This window comes from Zea mays, chromosome 9 (genome assembly GCF_902167145.1).
Source record: "Zea mays cultivar B73 chromosome 9, Zm-B73-REFERENCE-NAM-5.0, whole genome shotgun sequence".
In the NCBI taxonomy this organism is placed as follows: Eukaryota; Viridiplantae; Streptophyta; class Magnoliopsida; order Poales; family Poaceae; genus Zea; species Zea mays.
The window spans coordinates 151,803,229-151,829,677 of NC_050104.1; the positions used below are offsets into that span (position 1 = coordinate 151,803,229).

At 42.8% G+C, this 26,449-nt stretch overlaps 3 protein-coding genes and 1 pseudogene across 28 annotated transcripts; 3 read left to right on the forward strand and 1 right to left on the reverse strand.

The window, feature by feature from the left end:
* The first annotated feature begins 980 nt into the window (after nucleotides 1-980).
* Nucleotides 981-25,963, forward strand: LOC103639412 (probable beta-1,4-xylosyltransferase GT43E). Of its 26 annotated transcripts, XM_035962729.1 has the most exons (19): nucleotides 993-1,248; nucleotides 13,328-14,404; nucleotides 15,341-16,245; nucleotides 16,336-16,650; nucleotides 16,782-17,428; nucleotides 17,605-18,075; nucleotides 18,855-19,007; nucleotides 19,662-19,745; nucleotides 19,986-20,175; nucleotides 21,160-21,244; nucleotides 21,611-21,638; nucleotides 21,864-21,955; nucleotides 23,282-23,374; nucleotides 23,455-24,575; nucleotides 24,922-24,971; nucleotides 25,113-25,242; nucleotides 25,331-25,416; nucleotides 25,555-25,659; nucleotides 25,746-25,963. In XM_035962729.1, the coding sequence occupies exons 2-3, from the start codon at nucleotides 13,479-13,481 to the stop codon at nucleotides 15,498-15,500; spliced, it is 1,086 nt and encodes a 361-aa protein (XP_035818622.1). In that variant the 5' UTR covers nucleotides 993-1,248; nucleotides 13,328-13,478; the 3' UTR covers nucleotides 15,501-16,245; nucleotides 16,336-16,650; nucleotides 16,782-17,428; nucleotides 17,605-18,075; nucleotides 18,855-19,007; nucleotides 19,662-19,745; nucleotides 19,986-20,175; nucleotides 21,160-21,244; nucleotides 21,611-21,638; nucleotides 21,864-21,955; nucleotides 23,282-23,374; nucleotides 23,455-24,575; nucleotides 24,922-24,971; nucleotides 25,113-25,242; nucleotides 25,331-25,416; nucleotides 25,555-25,659; nucleotides 25,746-25,963. The 26 variants fall into 26 exon arrangements, with proteins under 26 accessions (XP_020399473.1, XP_035818622.1, XP_035818627.1 ...); XM_035962734.1 differs by lacking the exons at nucleotides 23,282-23,374; nucleotides 23,455-24,575; nucleotides 24,922-24,971; ... (2 more) ...; nucleotides 25,555-25,659; nucleotides 25,746-25,963 and adding an exon at nucleotides 22,272-22,721 and having other exon boundaries at nucleotides 15,341-15,422; nucleotides 15,501-15,541; nucleotides 15,629-15,644; nucleotides 16,090-16,245; XM_035962733.1 differs by lacking the exons at nucleotides 23,282-23,374; nucleotides 23,455-24,575; nucleotides 24,922-24,971; ... (2 more) ...; nucleotides 25,555-25,659; nucleotides 25,746-25,963 and adding exons at nucleotides 20,271-20,400; nucleotides 22,272-22,721 and having other exon boundaries at nucleotides 15,341-15,422; nucleotides 15,501-15,541; nucleotides 16,090-16,245; nucleotides 21,107-21,244.
* On the reverse strand, nucleotides 4,152-5,247 carry LOC103639416 (uncharacterized). The gene has a single exon (XM_020543897.2). The coding sequence runs from the start codon at nucleotides 5,236-5,238 to the stop codon at nucleotides 4,249-4,251; it is 990 nt and encodes a 329-aa protein (XP_020399486.1). The 5' UTR covers nucleotides 5,239-5,247; the 3' UTR covers nucleotides 4,152-4,248.
* LOC103639415 (uncharacterized) lies at nucleotides 6,363-11,058 on the forward strand (annotated as a pseudogene).
* On the forward strand, nucleotides 23,807-26,022 carry LOC118471897 (helicase protein MOM1-like). The gene is made up of 6 exons (XM_035962745.1): nucleotides 23,807-24,575; nucleotides 24,922-24,971; nucleotides 25,098-25,242; nucleotides 25,331-25,416; nucleotides 25,555-25,659; nucleotides 25,746-26,022. Exons 1-6 carry the CDS (start codon nucleotides 24,416-24,418, stop codon nucleotides 25,851-25,853), a joined length of 654 nt encoding a protein of 217 aa, XP_035818638.1. The 5' UTR covers nucleotides 23,807-24,415; the 3' UTR covers nucleotides 25,854-26,022.
* Nucleotides 26,023-26,449: the final 427 nt, after the last annotated feature.

Here is a 26,449-nt window from a genome sequence, read left to right on the forward strand (position 1 = left end):
GATTTTTTTTGGGATCACGCCGCCACCAAAAATTACTCCGGTGTTTAACTCGCCCCCACATGACTCTCATCCAAACACTATAAAAACTATGACCGCACACTTCCATCCCTCTTTATATCTCCAACCAAACACACCCTAAGGGTAGTCCCGAAGGGTCCGCCTTAACCTAGCAGTAGTGGGTACCTTAATCTTGAGGTACCCACAATGAGCAATCCCCATTTTGACCATATTTTTTAGTTCACAGAACAACATTATTTTTCTATGTATCTATATATTAGCTATATCTAGATTTATAATAATTACTATAGATTTAAAAACAAATAATTTGTAATTTAAAATGGAGAAAGTGATATTTAATTGGACACCTAGCAGATAGCTACGTCCTCAAGTTATCTGTACATTATTTTAAGTATATTCTAAATCAAACATTCTTACACCTGTTTATCATTTTTAAAATTATACATAATTTTATCATATGAACTGTATACTTATCGTAATGTATGGCCAGAGTTTTATATTACCAACGTACACAACTTTTTAAGAAAATTATTGGTCAAATCTAGAAATATAGTTTAGGACATAACAAATATGACATATGACATGTAAAAAATATCTCATTAACTAATTCAATCTAGCTAATAGATTGCAAAAAGTCTATTGTACCCTCCTACTTATCTTTATCCGTGTACCTTGCCAAAATGATAATAGCAAGTGTTTTATTTTGTTGCGTATTTGATAACCCTATGACTTTTTTTTATTTCTTCTAGATGGATTGGCTTTGCAACATGATTGAGTCTTTTGTGACAAAAATATATATGTTTATTTATGAAGATAAAAGTGTTTAAATGTCTAAAACTAATAGGACTAGAGAAAATAAATATATCCAGAAAAATTCAAGTTGGTCGTAACAAAAACTTTCCTTAAAATAAGCTCACAAAGTTCCGTATTTGTAGGGCTGTTCACTGTCCGATTGTTGGGGAAAAAAATAAAACAGGAAACCACGCTCTGTCTATGCCTCCGTTGTGTGTCCGACCCAGCGTTGTGATTGGGGGAAGTAGTGCTCACACCATTTCTTGTCCATTGACATCAGCGCTCCACGCCTGCGCCCCCGAATTCCCAAATCCTGCGGCGCCTCCGCCCCAACCCCGCTCGTCGACTCCTCTCTTCCGAACACGCCGGAGGAATCCTTCTCCGACTCGTCTTCCACCTCTCTGCCGGGCTGGCGTGGATTGGTCTCTTCTTCTGCTGGTAAGTAATCCTAGCTTTGCTTGAACGGAATTCCATCTTCAAATAGTTGGTTTGTTCGCAAATCAAACCCAAATCTTTCTTCCTCCCCAATTGAGTTAGTCGTGGATTTATGTGCTGCCGCGGTGCCCCCACTGATTCAATCTATCCACCCGTGTAGCATGGTACGATTTGGTTCTTCTTCAGTGCACCTAGATCGACATTAGTCAACGCCATATGTCAATCAACGTGCCGAACCATTTGGGTGTTAACTGAACCTCTTGCTCCTGATCAGTGTTACGGGGGTGTTACCGTGTTAGACCTGTTTGGTTTTCAAGAGCGAACAGCTTAACTGCTTAAGTTTGGTAGTTCACATCGAACCGGTGTCTATGATTTTTCTCTGTCAGACCTTTTTATAAGGATTCAAGGTGGCTATAATCATGTCTGAGAAACGAGAACTTTACAAACTAATTTTCCTGTTTCCAAATAGATCGTTTTTCTTATTTCCAAATAGATCGTTTTTCTTATTTCCAAATAGATGGTTTTTCCTGTTTACAAATAGATGGTAAAACAGAGTACCTGTAATCAAACATTTTAAACCGGTTGCCATTAGTATGCACAATGCACTGAAGTATTTAGATCATGTCAGTTTAGCTGACATTCTACCACGGAAGCTATTGGTCCAGGTTACATATTGGAATCCATGCTAATAATATGAATTGTATTTATTTACAATAATAATACTACTTTTAAAGTAAACAAATGCCTCAGCCTCCTGCCTGAAACCAGCCAGGTTATGAGCTAAGTGCTCCTATGCCCCTGCCAAGAAGAAATGCCCCCAGTCTTGTTGGCATACTGATATATACAGTTGATAAATGAATAACAGAATAAGTAACTCAAATATATCTACTTGCTGATGGTTTAAGCAGGGGTTCAGGGTTTTTCTCTGCCCTTGTGGCTGAGGCTTCTTATTAATCATAATAATGCCTCGGGAAAGCTGTTCCCAGGGTTGTGATTTGTTTTTTTTAAGCATGGGTTTTCATGAGGTATTTATTTCTTGCCATCTCATGAGATGCCAAAGTTGCATTCACTCCTTACCCGCGGAGCTCTTTTTTGTCCGAGACAGGCATATCTTATTCATGTACTGTGTATGTGCATGGCACCTGTCTAAACAGATCAACCTTGTCTTGCAGAGTCAAATTGTTCTGTCAGATAGCCATTGCAGATTATATAACATTATGAGATGAATATGCATGATTTTATACGTTTTAAGAACATTTTCTTATAAATATAAGATAACATTTTTGTTGGTGCACCCTTATTGGACACGAAAGACATCTCACACGGAAGAACTTGCAACTCTGCAGTTGATTTCCATACATGAATATGAATATCTATAATTAGCATTTATATGCGAAAGGGAAATGGCATGATTCTTAGAAGATAAATTATATACATTGACTATAATGGAAAATTGAATTTGAATCCGGATAAAGTTTGAATTTTAAGGCAGTGTACAACTAGGATTGCGAATTTGTGATACCTCTCTGACAAGAACCTGGCTGGGCTCTGTAATCTTCTAGAGTCATGGGATTCTGAGATTTGACCTGAGTGCACCATAAACCTTCCCCTTGCCCTGGTTGGATCATGTGTAAACTACAATATTTTAAAACAGCATTCCCAAACAGGCCCTCAGATAGTTTCATCATTGTTGTTTCCTAGGTCACATGCAAAACACAAACACCTTGGAAACAGTGTACACGAGATTTTATCTCCATGAAACTCATTTCACATCTCTCATCATTAATACACTGCCACATCATCAAAAACACTAACATGACATCCTATGTAATGATCATGGAACTCTTATTGAGAATGGTCTTAAGACTACCTCCAGTAGACTCTATCTCACTCTCTATTTCACCATCTATTTTAAACTTCACTCTGCAAACAGTATAATCTACATTACAAAACAATACTTTACACGGCCTACTGAAGATGGTCTAAGGGCCAAAAACCAGTGTAAAAATAAGGATGGCACTACTTCCAAATCTGTGAAGAAGGGTTGCTACTCCATGTTTTGAAACATACAATTTTTATGCAAGCTAATTTGCTCATTTAAACTAATTAGCTCCTCCTGAGCAATGAACCAATTAGCTTGAGTTTTAATTCCATAGATTAAAAACATCTTGCTTTACTCGCAACAATAATGGAACTTTTTCAATATGGGTCTAAATGAACAGCAATAAAAACATTGATCTACTTTCTAATTGCTTCTTAACATCCTAATATAAAAAACATATTGCTTTCTCTAAAAGCTGGGTGATCCTATTTTAAAAAAATCTTGCTAACAAGCCTAAAATGACTTATGCATGAAAACAGGGGTAAGGGTAAGACTTAAAACAATGATAGCCTAAAGGCAAATCATTCAACCCTACCAAACAACCCATCAACACCTTCCACACTGAAGTAGCGAAGCAATTGTTCTCTACAATTATATATAAATGCAAGCAGAGAAAAAAGTAGCAAAACAATTGTTCTCTACAGTAACGTATAAGACATTTGTCAATAAATCAGGCTATTTTTCATCTCCTTAACATGCTTAGCAACTACCCTCATTATCAGCACACCCAATACTTGTAGAAATATATTCCAAGGCACCTATATGGTGAATTTTCTAAGATCTAAGATAAAAGAATAGGCTTGACTCTAATTAATAGGATGAAAGATTTTCTACATAAATTTTAAGGCAATTAATGTATGGATATGAGAGGGCAGATTGACAGAACAAGCAAAAAAAACTTATTCCAGTGCCCGTAATATTCCAGTGCAAAGAAAATATCCTCTGAAATGTAGAAACAGCAAGAAACGAACATGAATGCAGAAAAGTAAATGACATTTATATTTGCAACTACAAGGTTATTAAGGATCATATTTCTGAAAGAAAGGTATCAGTGGGACATATACTAGAAGGACGGAAGCAAATTGACTGAACCCATGGGATGAACACTAAATCTTGAAGGTCTACTCCCAATGGCTGTGGACTGCAATCTTCGGCTTCACAGCCAACAATGTTTCCTCTGGAACCTCCAGGGATGAAAGATTCTCTGTCTGATATGTTCTCAGGTTTAAATGTGTCTCCTTTGGAAACAATTCGAGCTTCTTGGGATGAAGAGTCCAACTGCATTTATCAAGCGAAAAACTGAACGAACAAAAGCATCCATCCTCCAAGGAAAAGAAGCAGGGCCCTGCATCAATTTCATTATCCATGTATTTCACCGGGAGCATAGTGATGGATAAGTTAGGAGCACGATCATTGTCAGTAGTAGTGACACTGATGCAATAAGCATTGATGGATCCATTTCCCTCTGACAAGCCAAGGAATAAAGAGCCATGTGGGGTGGCGCGACCAACGAATGGTAGCCCCTTGGTGTCAATTTTGTGCCACTCGACTGAATTGGTGTCAAATGCATATGTGCCCCAAAGTTGATTGAATGATACCAGTATGTAGGTGTCGACCACCACATAAGACGTGATAAGTACAACTGGCAGCATGGTATAAACAAATGGGGTAATCTTCCAAGGGAAGCAAGGTGGATGTGGTAGCTCAATCCAGGAGCATCCCTCCAGGTGGGAGCGGTCGTCAACAATGACAACTTTGGCTTTGGAAAGATCGAGTACCTCGAACCAGGGTGGGAAATCGGGGTCTGTGAACCAGCAGAGAGTCTTGCACAGAGCATAAACCTTGTCCCCCATTGTTGTTAGGACAGGGCACCACTTTGTAGAATTGAGAGTCGGCCCGTGAATGACCTTCTTCGTCTTGGTGTCGAAGATGACGGTGTCACCCGGATCACCCCCGACCCTAATGATCCACGCGCGGTGCACTGACCGTAGGGACGTGAAGGTCATACCGCCAGCAACGGTGGTCAGACGGGTAACTCGGTGCAGGCTCTTCCGCTTCACCCGCGAAGGAAAGGAAGTGGCGACGCCCATCTTGTACACGACGTAGGGCATGGAATTCCTAGACCAATCCCAGTGGCATGCCACAAGGTAGGCAGATCAGACCTGGCCTTCATACAACTCATCGCTGACGATCCTCGTCGGGTCGAGATGTTCTGTTTCTTGCATCAGCGGATCGCCGTCACCGCCGCACACGATCTCTAGATCCCCCATCTGAATCTGATCCGGATCTTCGCTTCCTTCCAGCTCCACTGATGGCTTGACCCTTCCATGACGGTCGCCCGTCTTTCTCTTCCTGTGGCCCATCCTTCCTTAAGGTCTCTGCTGTCGCCGAGAGGCCGCCGGAGGAGGTGGTGGTAGTTAGGGTTACGAAATGCGAGGCTGAGGTATATGGCGGCGGAGGACTGGACAGAGGTGGATGCCCGATACGACTCGTGGGTGGTTGTTGGGCCTGTGGATGTGAACGCTGAGGCACAGCTGCTACTAGCATCTATCCGTGCAGTGGCCTAGTTGCTCTTGGATGACACCTAACACGTGAGTGATGTTAGTTTTATTTCAAGATCTAAACCCATGGTTTTCACGTACTAGCTACTGCACTTGTATGTATGGCCAACATAAATATTTGTGATGTGATATGATACATAAATATTTGTTTGAAAATAGCAACAAGCTTTTCACTAAATCTACATATGTACAAATTCAGATCAACACGCAAAAGAACAGAGCAGCTATACATGAATACACAGAGCAGCTACACCTAAATACACCTCACAGCAATTGACTAAAACCAGTCAAGACCACAACAGAGAAGATGATCACACTTTCTTTACAGGATAAGAACATGGTTCTCACGAGCTTATTCAATTGCACACTACTCACTATATCTAATGTAAAACATGCGCTTCTACATCTGCACACTATCTGAACAACGATGTTAACAGGAGCAATCCGTACTTTCAGTTACCTACTTACCTTTGTCTCAGGAACAACCAAGATATCCTCTTTGAACAGAGATGAATGCCTTTGCAAGAGACATACAATTGAACACAATTTCATCCAAACATAAAGGGTGACCGTACTTTCGGGCATCCACCTCCGTCCAGTCCTCCGTTCCCATATACCTCGGCCTCGCATTTCGTAACCCTAACTACCACCACCTCCTCCAACGGCCTCTCGGCGGCAGCAGAGACCTTAGGGAAGGATGGGCCGCAGGAAGAGAAAGACGGGCGACCGTCATGGAAGGGTCAAGCCATCAGTGGAGCTGGAAGGAAGCGAAGATCCGGATCAGATTCAGATGGGGGATCTAGAGATCGTGTGCGGCGGTGACGGCGATCCGCTGATGCAAGAAACAGAACATCTCGACCCGACGAGGATCGTCGGCGATGAGTTGGATGAAGGCCAGGTCCGATCTGCCTACCTTGTGGCATGCCACTGGGATTGGTCCAGGAATTCCATGCCCTACGCCGTGTACAAGATGGGCGTCGCCACTTCCTTTCCTTCGCGGGTGAAGCGGAAGCGCCTGCACCGAGTTACCTGTCTGGCTACCGTTGCTGGCGGTATGACCTTCACGTCCCTGCGGTCAGTGCACCGCGCGTGGATCATTGGGGTCGGGGTGATTCGGGTGACACCGTCATCTTCGACACCAAGACGAAGAAGGTCATTCACGGGCCGACTCTCAATTCTACAAAGTGGTGCCCTGTCCTGACAACAGTGGAGGACAAGGTTTATGCCCTGTGCAAGACTCCTTGCTGGTTCACAGACCCCGATTTCCCACCCTGGTTCGAGGTACTCGATCTTTCTAAAGTCAAAGTTGTCACTGTTGACGACCGCTCCGACCTGGAGGGATGCTCCTGGATTGAGTTACCACATCTACCTTGCTTCCCTTGGAAGATTACCCCATTTGGTTATACTATGCTGCCAGTTGTACTCATCACGTCTTATGTGGTGGTCGACACCTACATACTGGTATCATTCAATCAACTGTGGGGCATATATGCATTTGACACCAATTTAGTCGAGTGGCACAAAGTTGACACCAAGGAGCTGTCATTCGTTGGCCGCGCCACCCCACATGACTCTTTATTCCTTGGCTTGTCAGAGGGCAATGGATCCATCAATGCTTATTGCATCAGTTCACTACTACTGACAATGATCGTGCTCCTAACTTATCCATCACTATGCTCCCGGTGAAATACATGGATAGTGAAGTTGATGCAGGGCCCTGCTTATTTTCCTTGGATGGATGCTTTTGTTCGTTCATTTTTCGCTTGATAAATGCAGCTGGACTCTTCATCCTAAGAAGGTCGAATTGTTTCCAAAGGAGGCACATTTAAACCTGAGAACATATCAGACAGAGAACCTTTCATCCCTGTAGGTTCCAGAGGAAACATTGTTGACTGTGAAGCCGGAGATTGCAGTCCACAGCCATTGAGAGCAGGCCTTCAAGATTTCCTGTTCATTCCATGGGTTCAATCAATCTACTTCCGTCCTTCTCGTATAAGTCCCACTGATACCTTTATTTCAGAAATATGTTCCTTAAGAACCTTGTAGCTGCAAATATAAATGTCATGTACTTTTCTGCATTCCTGTTCGTTTCTTACTGTTTCTATATTTCGGAGGATATTTTCCTTGCACTGGAATATTACTGGCACTGAAATAAGTTTTTTTGCTTGTTCTGCCAATCTGCCCTCCATATCCATACATGAATTGCCTTAAAATTTATGTAGAAAATCTTTCATCCTATTAATTAGAGTCAGGCCTATTTTTTTTATCTTAGAGGCTAGAAAATTCACCATATAGGTGAATATATTTCTACAAGTATTGGGTGTGCTGATAATTAAGTGTAATTGCTAAGCATGTTAAGGAGATGAAAAATAGCCTGATTTATTGACAAATGTCTTATACGTTGCTGTAGAGAACAATTGTTTTGCTACTTTTTTCCCTGCTTGCATTTATATATTATTGTAGAGAATAATTGCTTCGCTACTTCAGTGTGGAAGGTGTTGATGGACTATTTGGTAGGGTTGAATGCTTTGCCTTTAGGCTATCATTGCTTTAAGCCTTATCCTTACCCCTGTTTCCATGCATAAGTCATTTTGGGCTTGTTAGCAAGATTTTTTTTAAATAAGATCACCCAACTTTTAGAGAAAGCAATATGTTTTTTTATATTAGGATGTTAACAAGCAATTAGAAAGTAGATCAATGTTTTTTTGCTGTTCATTTAGACCCACAGTGGAAAAGATCCATTATTGTTGCGAGTAAAGTAAGAAGATGCTTTTTTTTATATTAGGATGTTAACAAGCAATTAGAAAGTAGATCAATGTTTTTATTGCTGTTCATTTAGACCCATATTGGAAAAGATCCATTATTGTTGCGAGTAATATGTTTGGAGAAGTGTTGATAAGGCACTGTAGCGAACCATCAGGTGGTTACATCCTTCTAGAAGAAACAATGCATAAGCTTGCCATCATGGCGAAATGCATAAGTCAATGCAGATTGGAGCAGGCCGTCAATTAGTGGCTGTGCCTTCCTCTTTACTTGACCATTTTCTGGTTTCTTGGCCATATTGCCACCTGGTATTTCAGTTTTTTTTTGTCTAGTCTGATTAAGGACGCCGTCCATGAAGGAATTGGGCTATTGAACCTTCCAGCTTTAGATTTTATTCTTTGACTGGTTGTTTGGACCGACTCTAATAAGTGTAAGTAGATAGATGATATAACTGTCAGCTATGGTTTCATGGTGAGAATGAGGAGATTGATAGGAGGTTGAGGTTGGGCTCATGCAATTTTGCAATTCCGTTAACTTGTAGTAACTCCATTCTCAAATGTGTGTAGTAAAATCTTTTAAACTTTGACAAACACATGTGCAAAAATACATTAAATTTTGTAACATGGAAAGATATTAATAAATTTGTCATGACTTGTAATTTCAATTAACTATTTTCAATAAAATTCAACAAATTGCTTGGAAAAAGTAATGGCCAACCCAGTGATTTCAAGTCGTCCGACTAATCGCGATTAGTCGCGATTAGTCGGGCTAGTCGGTTTTGTTAGCACGACTAGGGAGGCCGACCCGATCTGCTCGACTAATCGTCCGGTCGTCCGATTAGTCATCGACTAAATACGATTAGTCGTCCAATTTGGGTGGGGCGATTAGTTGCCCTGGACTCCTAGTTTAGGTCAATAGTAAGTCTGTACTTGGCATTTATGTAGTAACTAGTAAGTCTGCAACTCTGCATCATATGAATTAGTGAGTTAGTGACTACTGAGTAGTAACTGATGTTCAATTGTTCATGTTCTAAAACCTGCAATCTGAATTCTGTCTTCCAGTATTCATATTTGCTATGTTTGGTAATTGATATTGCTTCCTATATGCTATATTGCTATATATAATTGAGTTAGTGACTGATGTTCATGTTCTGAAATCTGAATTGTCCAGTTCCAGTATTCATATTTGTTATGTATTTATGTTTGGTGTTGCCTTCTATATGCTATATTGCTATATATATCAATATTATATACATAGGTCCTGCAAATATGCAGGAGCGCTGTAGGGACGACCAGGTCGACTAGGACCCGATTAGTCGACCTAGTCGTCGTCCTAATCGCGATTAGTCGCCTGGTCGCCCAGGTGTATCGACTAGCAAGTCGCCCGACTTGAAATCATTGGGCCAACCACAGGCTTGTACACTGCGATATCCAAAAATTCCAATGTAAGAACCATGGTTTTTAACTCGTCAACTAGACATCCGAGTGCTGAAAAGTCTTAGGTGCCGCCATTGTCACAACATAAACACAGCGAAGGAGACGGGCTGAAGGAGGGGAAAATGGGATTAGAATCCTAAGTATTGCTCTGTTTTGCTATTCTGAGTCTCATATGGCATCGCCTTGCCTCGCCTCTTAAGCGCCTAGGCATTTACCCTTACCGCCTTAAAAAAGAACCCCGGTCCCCTGAAAAGAGCACATGTAGCGGTTTGTGTAGATTTTTGAATAGTTTACTGCATTTCTCAGCGCCATCAGATTGGTTTCATTTATTGTGTACTCAATAGTCACTGTGTTAACTACCTGTACAATCTCCCATACTCATCTATATAAACTTAAGCATGACCAAAGCATTATCCAATAGAAATATATTCCCTCGATACTTGTAAAGCAAGTCGTTTTAGGCCTAGTTTGGATAATTTGGGATTAGAGTGTTTTGAAGGGATTAGAGAGGGTGTAAATCCCCAGTTGATCAAATACTCTCTCAATATATCTCAATCCACTTCAATTCCACTCATTACTAGAGTACCCAAACTAGGCCTTAGGCTGGTGCCAATGCAGGCTATAGTGAGGGCGATAGCGCCCAGCAGGAGGCGAGAGCGGGGCTGGAGGCGGGCGAGAGCGACCCGGCGGGCGCTACTGCTACCGCCCGGCGATAGGCAGGCGAGAGCGGGGCGACGCGTTGGCGATGGCGTCTTCGCGGGCGAGAGCGAGGGGCGACAGTGAGTGGCGGCTTCTGATTGGTCCACGTGTGCTATAGCCTGAGGCTGTAGCCTGCTGCAGCCTGTGCACTGGAGCAGCAGGGACGAGAGTGGAGGCGAGAGCTGACGTGGCAGGGACGAGAGAGAGGCTGTGCACTGGACTCAGCCTTAGGAGTTTGTTACATTTGCGTATTATATGTCGTTTTCCAAGATGGCCTGCATGCTGGACTCTTTTGCCCCCATTAATTGCTGCGGTAATTTACTCGGTTTAATGCACATGGGAAGTGGAATCCGCGCCGCATGCACCGCCTATTGGAGTCCCTCCGTGCTGGCCCCTTGAGTCCCACCGTTTCAAACAGCAGCGCGCCATGCACAAAAAAAAAAACTCTCAGCAAAAAAATTCAAAAAAAATTGTGCCGTGCAAAAAATCTGTCCTGAGTCGAACCTAAGTCACAGTTTCACAACGACTTGGCCCGTCTACACAAACCGGTTCATCGATAGGTGTTGTCAAAGTACCCAATATACCGACATTTTATTGAATAAGCGCAAACATGGAAAATTATACCTTAATTAATCATTCCTTCGTATGCTAAATAATGTCCTAAATGACTTGCTTTACCAGTACGGAGGGAGTACATAACACCCCCATCCACTTTTGGACTGGTGGTGCTTACTCCCGACATCCATCTAAGATTATAAATCATCCTCATAAATCAACACGAGTCTTTTGTGCGTATTTTGTCTTCACTCATACGCACCGAGAAAAGTTGTCATACATCCCAAAATTGCTCTGGACCAAACTTGCTTAACCTGTAGGTTCTTTCGAGGCAGTCTTCCGAAAAAGAAGATGCACATTGTTGGTATGATTATTTTATCAATCATATTAAGCATATAACACCCAAAATCCTAAACTTGTTATTTAAGGAAATCCTTTAAAAATAATAATCAAACTAAAGTACCCTTGATAAATAATTAAATTTTAGAATTCACCCCTTTCTAAAGTAAATGGTCATAATAAAATAATGTTAGTTAAAACATATCTTAATAAAGACTAGTTAGGTGCCCGTGCGTTGCGACGGCACATAAGTTGTTAAGGGAGATCTATGGTTGCTCGTCCAAGTCGATAACAGACTATCATTGTTGCTAGGCACCATCATCCGAATAAGGATATCTATACTACCTATTAAGGCTCTAAGGGGTAGGCTGCCTCTGCTTGTTCTGCCTTCCGACGATCTCAACCATCCAATACGCTCTAGAGTCTCTCAGCCGTCAGATGCGCGCACTCTCACCCCCCACGCATCGCCCCGCCCCCACCCGATCGTCCAACCGTGCGAGCACCCTAGCTTTGCCTCTACACTCCTCCCGCCGCCTCCTACCCTCCTCCGCGCGACGGCGCGAGCCGCAGCCGGCCCCTGCTCGCGTTGTCCACGAATCCCGCCGCTTGACGCCGTCCATGCCGCGCCGCACGCCTGCAACCGCCCGCGAATCCCGCCGCGACCCGCACGCCGTCCCTACGCCCGCCGCTAAACCCCCGTCGCGAAATGCCCGCACGCACGCCTGCTAGCCGCTGCGCACGCCCGTCGCGAATCCCGTCGCGCGATGTCGTCCATGCTGCACCGCACGCCCGCAACGGCCGCCTTCCTACGCGCTTGGGAACCGCCTGCACAGCCCGCCGCGACCCGCAAGCCCGCGCGCCCAAATCCCGTCATGGTCTAGGGCCGTTGCTGGGAATGGCAGGCGGAGCGAGGTCTCCTCGCGCGTGGACGCGCCGAACTCGCACTCCGACATGGCGCCGCGGCGGCGCGACTTGGAGGCCGCGGGCTTCTTCTTGGGCGGCTTGATCGCCACGCGGAGCGAGGCGCGGTCGTCCATGACGTACTCGTAGGACCCCATGGAGTGGCACCGTCTCTGCCCGAGACCCAGACCTTCCTTGGCACGGGGGAGGGGGGGACGAAGGACGGAGAGCGCCATGGAACCTCGACGCGTAGGGGACGCGGACGGAGAATCCTGCTCCGCAGCGGCCCAATCGGCCTTGCCCCTGCGCGCGGAGACCCACGGGATGAACCAGCGGTCACGCGGAGAAGTACGAGGGGAAACCGTGGAGGTAGTAGGGGACAAAGGGCGCTGACCTCCGCGTGGGGGATCCATGGCCGAATTGCCCGCCCGGCCGCCGGAGGGGCTGAGGGGAGGAGGATGGGGGTGGGGGAGAGGTGTCGAGATCCCTATCCTCTCCTCCTACCATGTGAGGCATGCTGGAAGTCCATCAACCATCGGATCTTCTCCAGCCGTCTCGCCCGGCCTTTGCTTGCTTGGACGGGTTGCTGGTTCGCTTGCTTTGTCCTGCACAAGAAGAATCCGATCCGTCCAGCTAGCTTGCGGATTCCCGTCCTGGGCGTCTGCGCGGTGGAGTGGATTGATGGTAGCAGTAAATTTGCGGGGTTCAGTTGATCCCCCCATGGCTGTTAGTTAGGCCCGCCTCAGAAATGTCTGGTTTCCTTGGTGATCTTCTAAGTTCTTAGAGTCTGTACCTTTAGGCTTTAGCTTTGGATCTTGCTCTCCTTCAATTTGGATCGCTGCTCCGGGAGAATGTTTCAGTTTAGCCTGCTCTATGGGTTAGCGTGAGCATGTATTGATTGATCTTGAGCTGAGCTGACGCACGCCTCGCATCACGTTGTTTTGCAGGTACGATTCGATTGATGACCTCATCAGGGAAGAATGTTTTGCAGTCTTACATGAGTTAAAGGGATAGAAAGTGCAACAACCGTGGAATAAAGGACTCGTGCTTTTGAGTAATTCAGGAGGAGTACATGCATCACGAAGCCTTGATTCTGGAATGGTGTCCAGTCGAAGGAACAGTGGGATTATCCTACGGGAAGGGTCGGTTAGGGACTGGTCCGAGTTCAACAATCCCTCGCCGTCCCCAAAACTGCTGTACTCACAGTCCTATGTCGCAATGAGGGGGTTGCTGGCCTCAGTGATCTCCTTGGACTTTTTCCTGCTGTCGAGCAAGCTAAAATCTGTGTGCGCGGCTATGACTTCCCAGAGGCATAGCCGATCACAGGAGAGGTCAAAATCAAAGGGGTTGACCTGCAGGAGAGTTGCAGTCCATCTGCTGTTCTTTTTCATGGTTGGCATTTTCATTGGGTTCATGCCTTTGTTCTCTGTCGATGTTTACAAGAAAATAGTATCCGAAAACGAGAGGCTTCCGTTCCATGATGGTGTGATTGAGGTGGAAATGATGGGCACCAAAGTTAAGGAGTTGGAGACAGTTGTAGTAGAGAAAGAGGTCGAACTGATTGACGAGCCTCAGGTTCAAGAGAGCCCTCCAGTTCCTGCAATGTTGGATGATGAGGCAGATTTTGCTGAATCTTCACCTGCATTACCTGCTATTGAAGAATCTGACATTCCTGTGAAGAAGCTGCTGATAATCGTGACGATCACTTCTGTTCGGCCACAACAGGCATATTACTTGAATCGGCTAGCCCATGTTTTGAAAGCTGTACAGGCACCTCTTTTATGGTTGGTGGTGGAATGGCCTGAACAGTCCTATGAAACAGCAGAAATTCTGAGGTCTTCTGGGGTTATGTACAGGCATCTTATATGTAGAAAGAATACCACGAGTGTACGAAAGATTGCTGTATGTCAAAGGAATAATGCAATCTATCATGTCAAAAGGCATCACCTTGATGGTATAATGCATTTTGCTGATGAAGAGCGGTCATACTCAGCTGATGTATTTGAAGAAATGCAGAAGATCAGGTCAGAGCTCTCTACCACATTTTTTTGCCTGTACTGATATATCTGTAATGAACTTATTGTCTACAAATTGTTTTGATGATTCATAATAAACAGTTAAATCTATACTACCTATTAAGGCTGTAAGGGGTAGGCTGCCTCCCCTGGTTCTGCCTTCAGCCAATCTACACCGTCCATCTATATGCGTCAAATCATCACCGTCCGTCCGTCGCCTCCGCTTCAAGCCTCCGACACCGTCGTCGCGCCTGGCTCCCCCTCCTCCTCGCCCCACTCCCCCTGGACGCACGCCACGGTGTCCCTGCCCCGCTCGCGATGCATCCCCCGAAACCCTAGGCCTTCCGCGATGAGGAGTCGCCTCCTCCTCCCTCCGTCGTGGCGTTCTCGGGCGCCGCCTCCGCGTCAACGCCATCGCCGAGATCGACCTCTACCGCCTCGAGCCCCACATGCGCAGCCGCCGCCGCGGGAGAGGTGCCCCACGCCTCGGCCTTCAACGACGAGGAGCTCGTCTCCTCCTATCTCCGTCACCGCATTCTCGGCTGTCGCCTCCGCGTCGACGCCATCGCCGAGATCGACCTCTACCATCTCGAGCCCTAGGACCTCCCCTCCCTCTTCCACATCCACAGTCACAACGCCAATGGGTAGTTCTTCGCCCGTGCGGTCGAGGCGGTCCCAGCAACAGGACCAACCACGCACACTCGCATCTCGCTCCTTGATGTTACCAGGGAAGTATAAAGGTTGTTTGAGTTATAAATAGCAAACCAAGATTAGAGATGGCCAGGAGGTGGAGCCATGAATGATCTATCCTAGGTACACCTCCAGCTTCCCATACCATCTCCTCGGCCTCTTCCCTCCCCCCTTGGCCTTCTCCTTCTGATGAATCATTTTTCCTATGTTTGTCGCTGCTTGCTAATCGTTGCTCCAACCGTTGAGTTTGTGCAGTGGATTTCCTTTCCTAGCATCACCACATGTAAAACAGGGGAGATTTAAGATCCAACACATCAGCGAAGTGGCGCCCTTGCTGGTGAATTTTCGGCACCCTGTTCTGCTCGCCTATTCTATTGTGTATGTATGCCAGCAAACTGATTGTTTTATTTTCTAGACACAAGAATACGTCCAGGTCTCGTAGAACACCTAACGCTGGTAAGTACTCCTAATATGCAAGTGGTTATGCTGATGTTGATGAATCGATTGGTATTTTGAGACTTGTATTATGTCTCCTTTGAGCAGGTTTTAGTTTCACCAGGTACACTACATTATTTGTTCACCTTATTATGATTATTTGATCACTGTATTTTATTATTTGATCACTGTATTATCTAGAAAAATTACGAATATGCCTACTCCTGTATCATAATCACTTGTTGCCTACTCTGTCAGCCTTTGCAAAGATTGCTACTGTTTTGTTGTCTAAACCACTGGCTATCAAAATTTCTTAAAGTGTTGTGTTAGTTCTGTAACCTTCATCGGTCTAGATATTTTGTATCTAATCATCCTCTAATAAGCACATCTGTTAAGTTCAAGTTAACACAGTTACACTCCCATACATGTATACAATGACGATGACCTGTTGTACATTCTTATTGCTTGGGTATTCATTCTCTGGTGCTTAGAGTCTAATGGATGGTATGATCACTGCTTAGTATGTTTTGTTTTGTTTTTGAACTGAATTATCTCGACCTTTTATCTAGGATTGTGCAGTGATCTAGGGATTGCGTATTAGGATATTGAGGATGGGATTTTCACAAATTGCTATAGTCCAATTATTTTCTTCCCTTCTACCCTGATACATGCCAGATCATCTGTTATAATGGTGTTTGCTGCTGGAGGCACATCCCGATTCGTCGGTAAGCAACAACTAGCTAGCCTCAGTTCGTTCCAGTATGTCATGTATTTTCTTCGCGTTCCACTTATGTTTGGTTATGTTTGCTTTCCAGATAGGGCTGAGTGCACCTGCCTCATTCACAAGATAAACGACGCTCCGCGTCAGCATCCTCCCCGTTCGCGATTGGCTCGAGCGGCACCGATGGAGCGACGACTCTGTTTCCCAGAAGGCGAAAGGACGATGAGATCGACAGACGATTCGTGCCGATCGCACACCGGTAGGCGGTGGCGAGCCGCGTGAGATCTCTCGCGTCCTCCCGGTTCTCAGGGACCACGACGTCCGCGCCGACGCGCACCTCTACAACGCGCTAATGAAGGCGAACGTCGCGGCGGACGACCCCGGTGCCGTCCTCAGGGTGTTCCGGCAGGTTTCAGTTTGATAATTCTTACAGTATTTATGTTTTTCACCTCCATAGACCATAGTTTGATAATTCTTGTTTGTTAGTTAGCAGTTTGTAGTACTCATGTCTCTTTCTAGCTAATTATTCTAATGATGCAGGTTTCAGTTACTGGTACATTCTTGGTGAATAAAGAACATGTGGAAAGTCACAGGTGGTCATGTATGTTTGGGGATGTTGAAGTACCAGCTGAGGTTTTGACCGATGGCACGCTACGCTGCTATGCACCAGCACACCAATCAGGAAGAGTTCCATTTTATGTGACCTGTTCAAACATGGTGGCTTGTAGTGAAGTGCGAGAATTTGAGTATCGTGATTCTGAAGCTCATTACATGGAGACTTCTCGTTCCCAAGCCAATGGTGTAAATGAAATGCATCTACACATTCGTCTTGAGAAGCTACTCACTTTGGGGCCAGATGACCATCAAATGCTTGCTATAAATTCCTTAATGCTTGATGGGAAATGGTCAAATCAAGAATCTTCTGTCAAGGAAGTAGTTTCCACTGCTAGGGTCCAAAGTTTAAAGAAACTGGTGAAAGAGAAGCTGCATCAATGGCTCATCTGCAAAGTAAACGATGATGGAAAGGGTCCCAATGTTCTGTGCAAGGAAGGACAGGGTGTGATTCATTTAGTAGCAGCACTGGGTTATGATTGGGCTATAAGACCGATAATAATTGCTGGTGTCAATGTGAACTTCCGGGATGCTCATGGATGGACTACACTCCACTGGGTTGCGTCTTTGGGAAGGTATGCTCGCACACATTAAAGCAATTTGAAACAGGGATGTCCATGCTTAGCTAGAGTTTTATGTAAAGGAAGCTACCTCTATTTCTTTCCCATCCCTTTATCTTGCACTTTGTTTGTACTTTAGTAGGAGCTTGGACCTTTTTCTGTTATTGAACCTTATATTTTATGCTTTTTAGAGAGCGGACAGTTAGTGTTCTCATAGCAAATGGACACAAGATCCCGATGCGGCAGTGGCGGACAGCAACGGGCGCTCAACGCCATCGCGCCTCCTGCGAACCCATGGTGAGATGTGTGGTCTCGATCTAGAGTCGAAGGACTTCCCCAACACCCTTTCCTCCATCGGCGCGACATCGGCCAGCTCATCTGCGACGATGAGGCATCTTCGACCGACTTCCCAACACCCCATCCTCCATCAATGCGGCTCCAGTACCCCTTCCTCCATCGGCGCGACAGCATCCAGTTCATATTGAATTTCCTCTCAATTGTTTTTAACTTTCTAATTTATTAATCGCTGGTGTTAGAACAGGTAGGTGGCGGCTAAGAAAAATGAAGATGGTGGCAGCTAAGAAACTCTAAAGCCACTTCTGATTCACATATGATGCGACCACAGAAATTGAAGATGTCGTGACCTGGGAATAGATTCGGCAGTAAGCATTCCAACTCTTCCATAAGTATCTGGGTGATTTTACCATAAGTATCTGGGTGATTTTTAGTATCAGGGTGACCTGGGATTTTTTAGTATCAGGGTGACCTAGAATTTTATATTACCAGTATCAGTTCACAAGTCTAAATTAGTTGACAACAGCTACTGAAAGATACTAAAATAAGTTCACAAGGATACATAACATGATGCTCTTGGTTTGTTGGTTTCTATGAAAAGATCGCAATAACATGATGTGTAGGTTCTCATTTGTCTAAATATTGTAGCTATATAGTGCATCTTTTTATTGCTACAACTTGAAATGCATAGTTTTCTTTAGATACCCTGTTAATCATTTAGAGAGATAGAGTATATTTATGTGTTGTTTTTTTTCAAGCATCATTAATTTGAGCTCGTCTGTTCTACTTTGCACAATGCTGATTTGCTACTATTCGTGGTTATGGAACTTCAGCTTGATTTATGGAACTTCAACTCGAATTAGGCAATACTTTTGCACAATGCTGATTTGCTACTATTTACAGAGATATTACATGTTTATAGAGATGCTCTTTTACCCCTTTTTCTATTAAATTTACAAAATATCTTCATCCTTGTGGGATACTTTTTCCTATTGCAAATATGCATATAGATTTTCTTGTGCCTTATCTTTTTGCCATTGGAAGTCGACTATCCACATACTACAGGAATGTCTTGTTATTCCTTGTGTGATACGAGTAGCAACTTACGCATAGAGTCCCAATTACGCCTTATCTTTTTTCTTTGCAGGAAGTGGATTATTTGCATGCTCAATCTATGTTCATTGCTGAAGTTACCTTTCAAATTCAAATTCTCGGGTAGAGCCACCTTTAATTGTGATGTACAGAGATATCAGTATCATTATCTAAAATATTATCACAGAACTGAGGAAGGAGAAAAAAGGTGCTATCTTTTCTTTTTTTCTTTTTATCTCGTGCTATCTATGAATTAATGAGAAGAACAATTAGTACATCATGAAGATATTAATGAAATGCATGTGATATCTCAGTCGAATAACAAGGGAAAGGACTGTTTTTTCTAAATAAAGTATAGCAAACCAGCACAACTATTAACTTGTCCAAAGAAAAAAATCATAAATCCAAAAAAAGTGTCACGTTTAGGATGTCCATTTGAACACCTCATTTGAGATAATCCTTGTGTGAGCCCAAGAGGTCCCGCCGGTCCCACTCGCACCACGACGGCTCCGACGGACGCTGATGGGAGGCTCTCATCCATCACCTACCTTTCCTCGACATGGATCCACAGGTCTAGACTGTAAAAGAGTAAACTGGACTGGAATTTTACATTCTAGGTGATACAATTTACTTTTATTGGATCTACTAGGAGAATTTCATATAGGACTTGTAAAATGTTTGGTTGTTTGTGTCTTTGTTTCCCTCATTATGATCTGCTAAAACAATGAGATATTCTGTTCTTGTAGACACTTATGCTAAAATGCCTCTATGTTTCTGACTCTGAACATGTCCAGAGTGCATCACCTTGTCTATTCAGTATAAAGGGACAATGCAGTTCTTACCCTTTCGTTGTGTTACTCAGGTGGAGCATCTTCAAACAAGAACAACCGGGTACGGTTCCTCAAATCCTCTGTTTGGTGGAGCATCTTCAAACAAGAACAACCGGGTACGGTTCCTCAAATCCTCTAAACAGATTATTCAAATCTGACAAGTTCTAGCGCTCATCTGTAATATGGGATTTTTTTATTTCCAAAAGCAGCATGACTGCATCAGAGTGATTTGAGTCTTTTTTCTGTGTAGTCTATAATTTTTCAACTTTGCTCTTGCTTTTGCGTATAATCCATTCATACCACTGATGACTTGAATTTAATCACCTAGATCTTTTTCTTCCTTCATGCCATTCCAGGGATGCTTCTAGCTCTGGTACTCTTTTTTGATAACAGGAAGTTCAAGGATGTGAATTTTCCACCAGCTATGTCTCCCCCAAAACGGTGGGATCATGTGTGGTATGCTCTAACAGGGTATGGTATTGGCTTGGTAGCTGCACTAGATGCTGGGATCTTGTCTTAGTCTCCTCAACAGCCTTACTGTACCTGGTAAGTGTTATCAGATTATACGGTCAGGATTTGGACATTATTGCCATTTTTATGTTAAATTATGCTTCTCTGACTTGGTCATGTGTACGTCATAGCATGGAGCCATGGTATAGTGATAGTGTGACCAGTTGCCCCCCCTCGAAATCCACTCCTTTCTCATCTATATTTGCTTCAGGTGATGTCCATGTCAACTGGGCTAGCCAACATGAGTTTGAAACATAACAGGTAAACCAGACTACATTGTTTTAAAAATAATCGACAAAATAGTCTTCGATAGTTTTAAAAATAATCGATAGTTTCTGCAAATCAATAACTGATATTCTCTTTGAGTAAGAAAAAAAAGCGCTAGCTCTGCACTAGGGAGTTTCAGTTAGGCACAACCACACTACATTGAGTATCATCCTGTATGTGTAGCTCGATGTAATGCAATCAATAACTGATAATCTCTTTGAGTAAGCTTATTTTCAGTTTTGTTTTAAGTATGGGTGTTTTTGAAGAGACCTTCACTACATAAAGGGAAAAAAGAAACTGTTGATTGGAAAGAACTGCACATATTGATGTCTTCTAATCTGTTTTATGAACAGATTTGAAGCAAACAACCATATCTTTCCCTTTTCTCATCCCCATATTTGGTGATATGGAGATGTCCATACAACACCCCTCTTTGGTAGGCTGTTATTGTTATTTGAGCATGTGCGCCAGTTAAACCTTGTCAATATGGCAGCCATATGGATACTACATTTGATGAATGGAGGTTCCTTGTCTAATGTATCACATGAGGTTTATTTCTTGTGCTACAGCTATTTTGTGAATGAACTGAAACACATAATCTTAGTGCATATGTAACCATTGTCATGTATTAATGATAAATTTGTGACTTGATGTATTGAAGACAACATTATGATGCATTTCTGCACTGATATTCTTACAGTAAATAAGATCAAGGAACCTATATTGTGTACCATGTAATATCATTTTTAACAGTTTGATGAGGAAGTACTACTACTATTACAATTGATGCTTCAGTTCTACGACTTCTTTCAAACCAAGCGTCCACACATATCTTGAGGTATGTTTCTGATCTGAAGTACTTATTTACAACTTCTCTCACTTGTCATCTATGTACCATGTATGTTTCTGAAATTACATGAACAGTAATGTTTTTTTTGGAAGACACAGCATACCTTTAATTATTCAGCTACTGTACAATGTACAAATTCTTAATTTACTGCTAGGCAAATCAATGCTCTCAACCATTTCAACTTCTGTTGCCATGAGATGAGAGAACTGAAATGATAGTCTCATTGTTAGTACTTTAACTGTGCTGTTCTATGGATCCTTCATCCTTCACTATCTAGCAGTCAATATGCTTCAGTTCAAATTGTTTGCATTTTCTTTCCTTTGTTGGTCTGACATGTAAAACTTTATGCTGCAGCATTCTCACTGGGCTTCTGTCCTTCATGGTAAGTTGTTCCTTGCACCTCAGTACCTCACTATGAGTTAACCTTTCCAAAAAAGAATGTCTAGGTTTAGTCATAATTTCTAGCACACATATAAAATTTGGAAGATCAGTTGTTGCTCCAGGCTTAGTTGCTCAACATTGCAGCAAGCAATTCTTGGCATTTCCCTTGCCAGAACTTCCTTGTTTTAAGGTGTTTTCTCAATGTTGATAATTCTCATACTTGCAGATGGACGATGCACTGACAACTGGAAGCATCAAGACATCAGATGCAGAAAAGAGGCGTTTAGCAAAAGCTTCCCTTGCCTACAATTGTGAGAGGTAGATGCATTTCTCTGCAGGCTATTTCATTCTGACCATTTTCTTTTTGTAGAACTGTTAGAAACTACCCCCACAGGAACATAATGGTCATTAGCTTCTGAACAAGTAGTGTAGTGTTTATACCTTTACATGAAAGAAACAACTGAATTTTTGGTCGGTGTGCTCCGTTTTTAAGTGCAAACATTGATTGGAGTTCCTATGTAAAGTTGTTAAGTTACTATCATCACTTCATCTGCTTGAAGTCATGTTCTAAATACCCCACTTGTTCATTGTGGCAAGTCTGTGTGGCTCAATAGTTCAAGTGTTTGTCTTGCAGCAAAAACTGTCCGCACTTCAGGAAACTTTTCCCAGAGTATGTTGAGAAGTACAATCAACAGCTACAATTGGAGAACACTGCTGCAGAGCCGGTGCCTCAGGAGAATCCTGCACCTGCTCCATCCCCTGCTGCCCAGCAAGCCCCGACCGTGGCCAATAGGGCACAACCACTGGCGGAGGCGCGCCGTGACAAGAACCAGAAGAAGGCGGTGCCCTTCTGGATGGTGCTGGTCATGTTTTCAGTTTTCGGGGCTGTGATGGCGTTGCCCCTAATGCAACTTTGACAATAATAAAGACAATAAGAACGTGTGATGCCAGGGCCGTAATTTTGTATAGTTTTCTATTGGTTTGTCTGAGTGACTCAGTTGGTCCCCTAGACTACCTACCACCTCGGAGTCGTATTGATGAACCTGTGATGGTATATCTGAAGAACTTTTGTTCTCAGTTCTCACTCTTGAGTTGCAGCGCCAGAAGGTCGTTCATTTTTGCTTTCTGTTTCCGAAATCGTATACTTAATTTTTTTTGTTGCCTCCCAGTTCGTCTTTGTGATGTGTGCTGACTTCAAGGTTGAGTTCGCATTTTCACATCCTCTTTCCAAGTGCGTTTGTTCCTTCGAATTTACGGCATGGTGATGCCTTCGCAATCTCTGCCGACTTCTGTGTTGAAATTCAAGCTCTAGGAATAGAGCAGTCTTCGCCCTATCAATTTTATTTTGAAACTAGGTCAGTACCCGTGCGTTGCAACGGGAACATATAATACTATGATAACTTATATACAAAATGTGTCTTATATTGTTATAAGAAAATATTTCATAATTCATTTGTGATCCTAGCCATACATAAATTTTGTTATTTTAATTTAGTTGTTTCACTACTACATTGCCAACTATATTACCTACAGTATTCCTTTCTTGCACCATAACTGTTATATGATGTGGCTTTTTCCTAGGCATCATGCGCTTACATTTGCATAAGTCTGTGATGCATAATTTGTTTTTATCATTTGCTGCAGAGTGCAAAGACAAACCTGAACGTCGAGCAGGTTTTCTTTTCTATAGCAAGGGATATCAAACAGAGACTTTCAGAGACTGATTCCAAGCCTGAGGTGCGGTCCTTTGCATAGCGTGTTGAACCTTTGGCACGTCTGCTTTCTCTTCCACAGTTCCTTAGCTTACCTGTTTGCAGGATCGAACTATCAAGATCAAGGCTGAAGGGGAAGCTGATGCAGCAGAGGCGCAGAAATCAGCTTGCTGCGACTCTTGAACGGTTGTGGCCGCAGGATAGTTTCATAATTTTTTTTCTTTGCCAGCAAGTCTCTCCTTGTGCTTGAGCTATCACAATTGCTGTGGTTTGGACAAGTGGGTGTTACGTCAGAACTAATTACTTGCTATATTGCGGAAACCCTGCTCTTGATAACGACGATCACATATGCAACTGGGCGGGTGGGTGGTTTGATCTCGTGATGGCTACTGCTATGGCTGTAGAGTCATAGAGATGGCATTGGAGTTGTATGGTGCATGTTATTTAAAAAACATGAGGAAGTACTACTACATTACTGTTCATGTAATTTCACATCTTGATGATTTTGATATTTTCAGAAATAAGGATTTCTATGGTGCATGTTATTTAAAAAACAAGCCAACTATAGCTTGTGTGAGGTCATAGGTGCTTGCAATTATTGGAACTGGTCCATGCAAATCATTTTTGCTCAAAATCCAACTTGGCCAATCATTAGTAGGTCAAGTTATATTCATGAAACCTTTTGTTTGTTGTTTCTTTGCCTAAAAACATGCTTTCATTGGTTAGTTCATTATCCTGGAGCTGCAGAGGGACTTTATGTAGCATGATCCATGCTCAGGTATTGCGATTTTGGCAATTTCTGTAATGTAACATGGAATTGGTGAAGGTCCTTGGTCGAGTAATCACAATACTATTGATATTATTCATATTGATTAAATTTTTATCATTGGTTCTCTTTGTTTGTTATATTATCTTGTGTCATCGATTAACAACTCTTTCACCGGACGTCTTGAGGTGACTTTAGTTTCTTGTCTTTTATATGTATCCTGACATAAAACCAGTGCTTATTTTCTATTCGTGCATGTGCAGGTGCTGTACTGTTTCTTAGAATTTTCCAGCAACTTCGATGGGAGGAATTTTGTTTGAGCTTGTGGGCCCAATTCATATCAGTCGCGACCCTGGGACTATCCCACGTCCTGCGGCGAGCTTGCAGCGCTGCTGCGCCTCGGATACGCGGACAAGTCACTACTTGGGACTATTTACACCCCTAAAAGGGAAACACACAGGTACTTGATATCCTCTCCTTATCCACTAGACCACAAATTGTTTTTGTTGTTTACCAGCAAAATCAAGGGGTTGTCTATTTCTTACAAACAGTTGAAGTTTCATATGGGAATAAACTGATAGTACACATGGGATTAGAAAATTTACACAATTAAATGCGTACAAGAAATAAGCATCTGGAATTTTTACCAAAAACATAGTGTGTTGGACATATATGCAACAATTTTTTTTGCTAAACATCTACACTAGATTCCATATGGAAGAGAAATGTGATAACCGCTATTGGCTATTTACGACACGTTTCATGCAAATATGTTAGCATATCTAATTTGTGTCTAATTTTTGTAGATGAAGTTGCTAAATCCAAGCAATCAATTGTCTCCACAAAAACAAAGAAGGTATGCCTGAAAGCAGATAAATGTTTCTTCTTCTCTAATTGTGTACTCTTTACCTGATTTACGTTACTCCCCACTTGTTATTTTTTGGCTATTGAAACCCACATTTTCTAATCTTTACAATTTAAGGAAATTCAATTTCAGAAACTTCAGAGATTGCCAGATGGGTGCCATCCTGATTTTGATAATGATCATCTGTGTTCTGTAAATAATCATGACCTGCTTCCTGAAATAAGTACTCCAAGTGTTGACCTTCATCTACTTCCTGAGACAGGTAAAACAATATGAAATTACAATTTGAAAGTAGTATTTTTGTTCTGTAGGAGTAGATATTACATTTTTCTAATAATTTCATTCTGAAGGAGTGGAAAACATGAGGACACCTAAAAGTCTTCACGCCGAACTTAAGCATGAGCTGTTAAAGCTAAATACGGTGTTAAAGCTACCAGTATGTATAATCCTCCTGCTAGCTTTTTCCCTCCCTCTCTGCTCCTATTGTTGCATTTAGTGTCCTTCTGATATCATTATTTGTGGAAGTATCTGATCCTCTGGTTCTGAACTATTTTTTCATTATTCACAACTGCAGGATAATGTACTCTTTCTGGCCAACCAGTTCCTTGAATATCTTTTAAATAATCATTTAGTTGTGCGGGAGCCACGGAGCATACTGCATGCGTTCAACATAGCCTTGGTAAGCTAGGCACCAACCGGTGTTACTTTGTTTGCTTTTACATTGAATTTACGAAATATGATAAATTTCTTTATTATTTGTTTCAGTGTTGGCGTGCTGCTTCTTTTCTGAAATACACTGAGTTGAATCGTCGAGAATCACTTGCCCTTGCTTCAGATGGATTGAATTATGAATGCAATGAGGCTCCATCATAGGCAGGCTTATAGGTTCGTAGTATCGTTAGGACGGGCATCTTACTATAACAATATAAGACACATTTTGTATATATAACACATGTGCATATATAAGTTATCGAGATATTATATGTCTCTGTTGCAACGCACGGGCACTGATCTATAAAAGTATAACATACATTTGTACATAGTTTATCGTGGTTTTATACGTTCCCGTTGCAACGCACGGGCACTCTCCTATAAGTATACGGGATAGGAAGGAGCGTGAAGTTCTAAACAAAACCGAACAGGTGCTTGACGGCTCCTATCTTGCGAAACATGATAGGGATCCTCTTGCATGGACGACAAAGATAACATTAATTAATTAAAAACTATAAGATTGATTAAGCTAAAGTAAACGCTCAACATCCACAAACAAGTATTGTAGTGCCGTGCACTTTAATACGCAAACGCTCCCACTGCTCACCTCCGCCTGCAATTCATAACACCTCGTGCAAATTCACCCCCTATCAAAAAACGTGCTGAAGTAAAAAAAGGCTCATATGATTCATCATCATCGACTGATCAGTTTTCATAACTACAGTGAAATTGTAGGCTCATGCTACACTATATGTGAT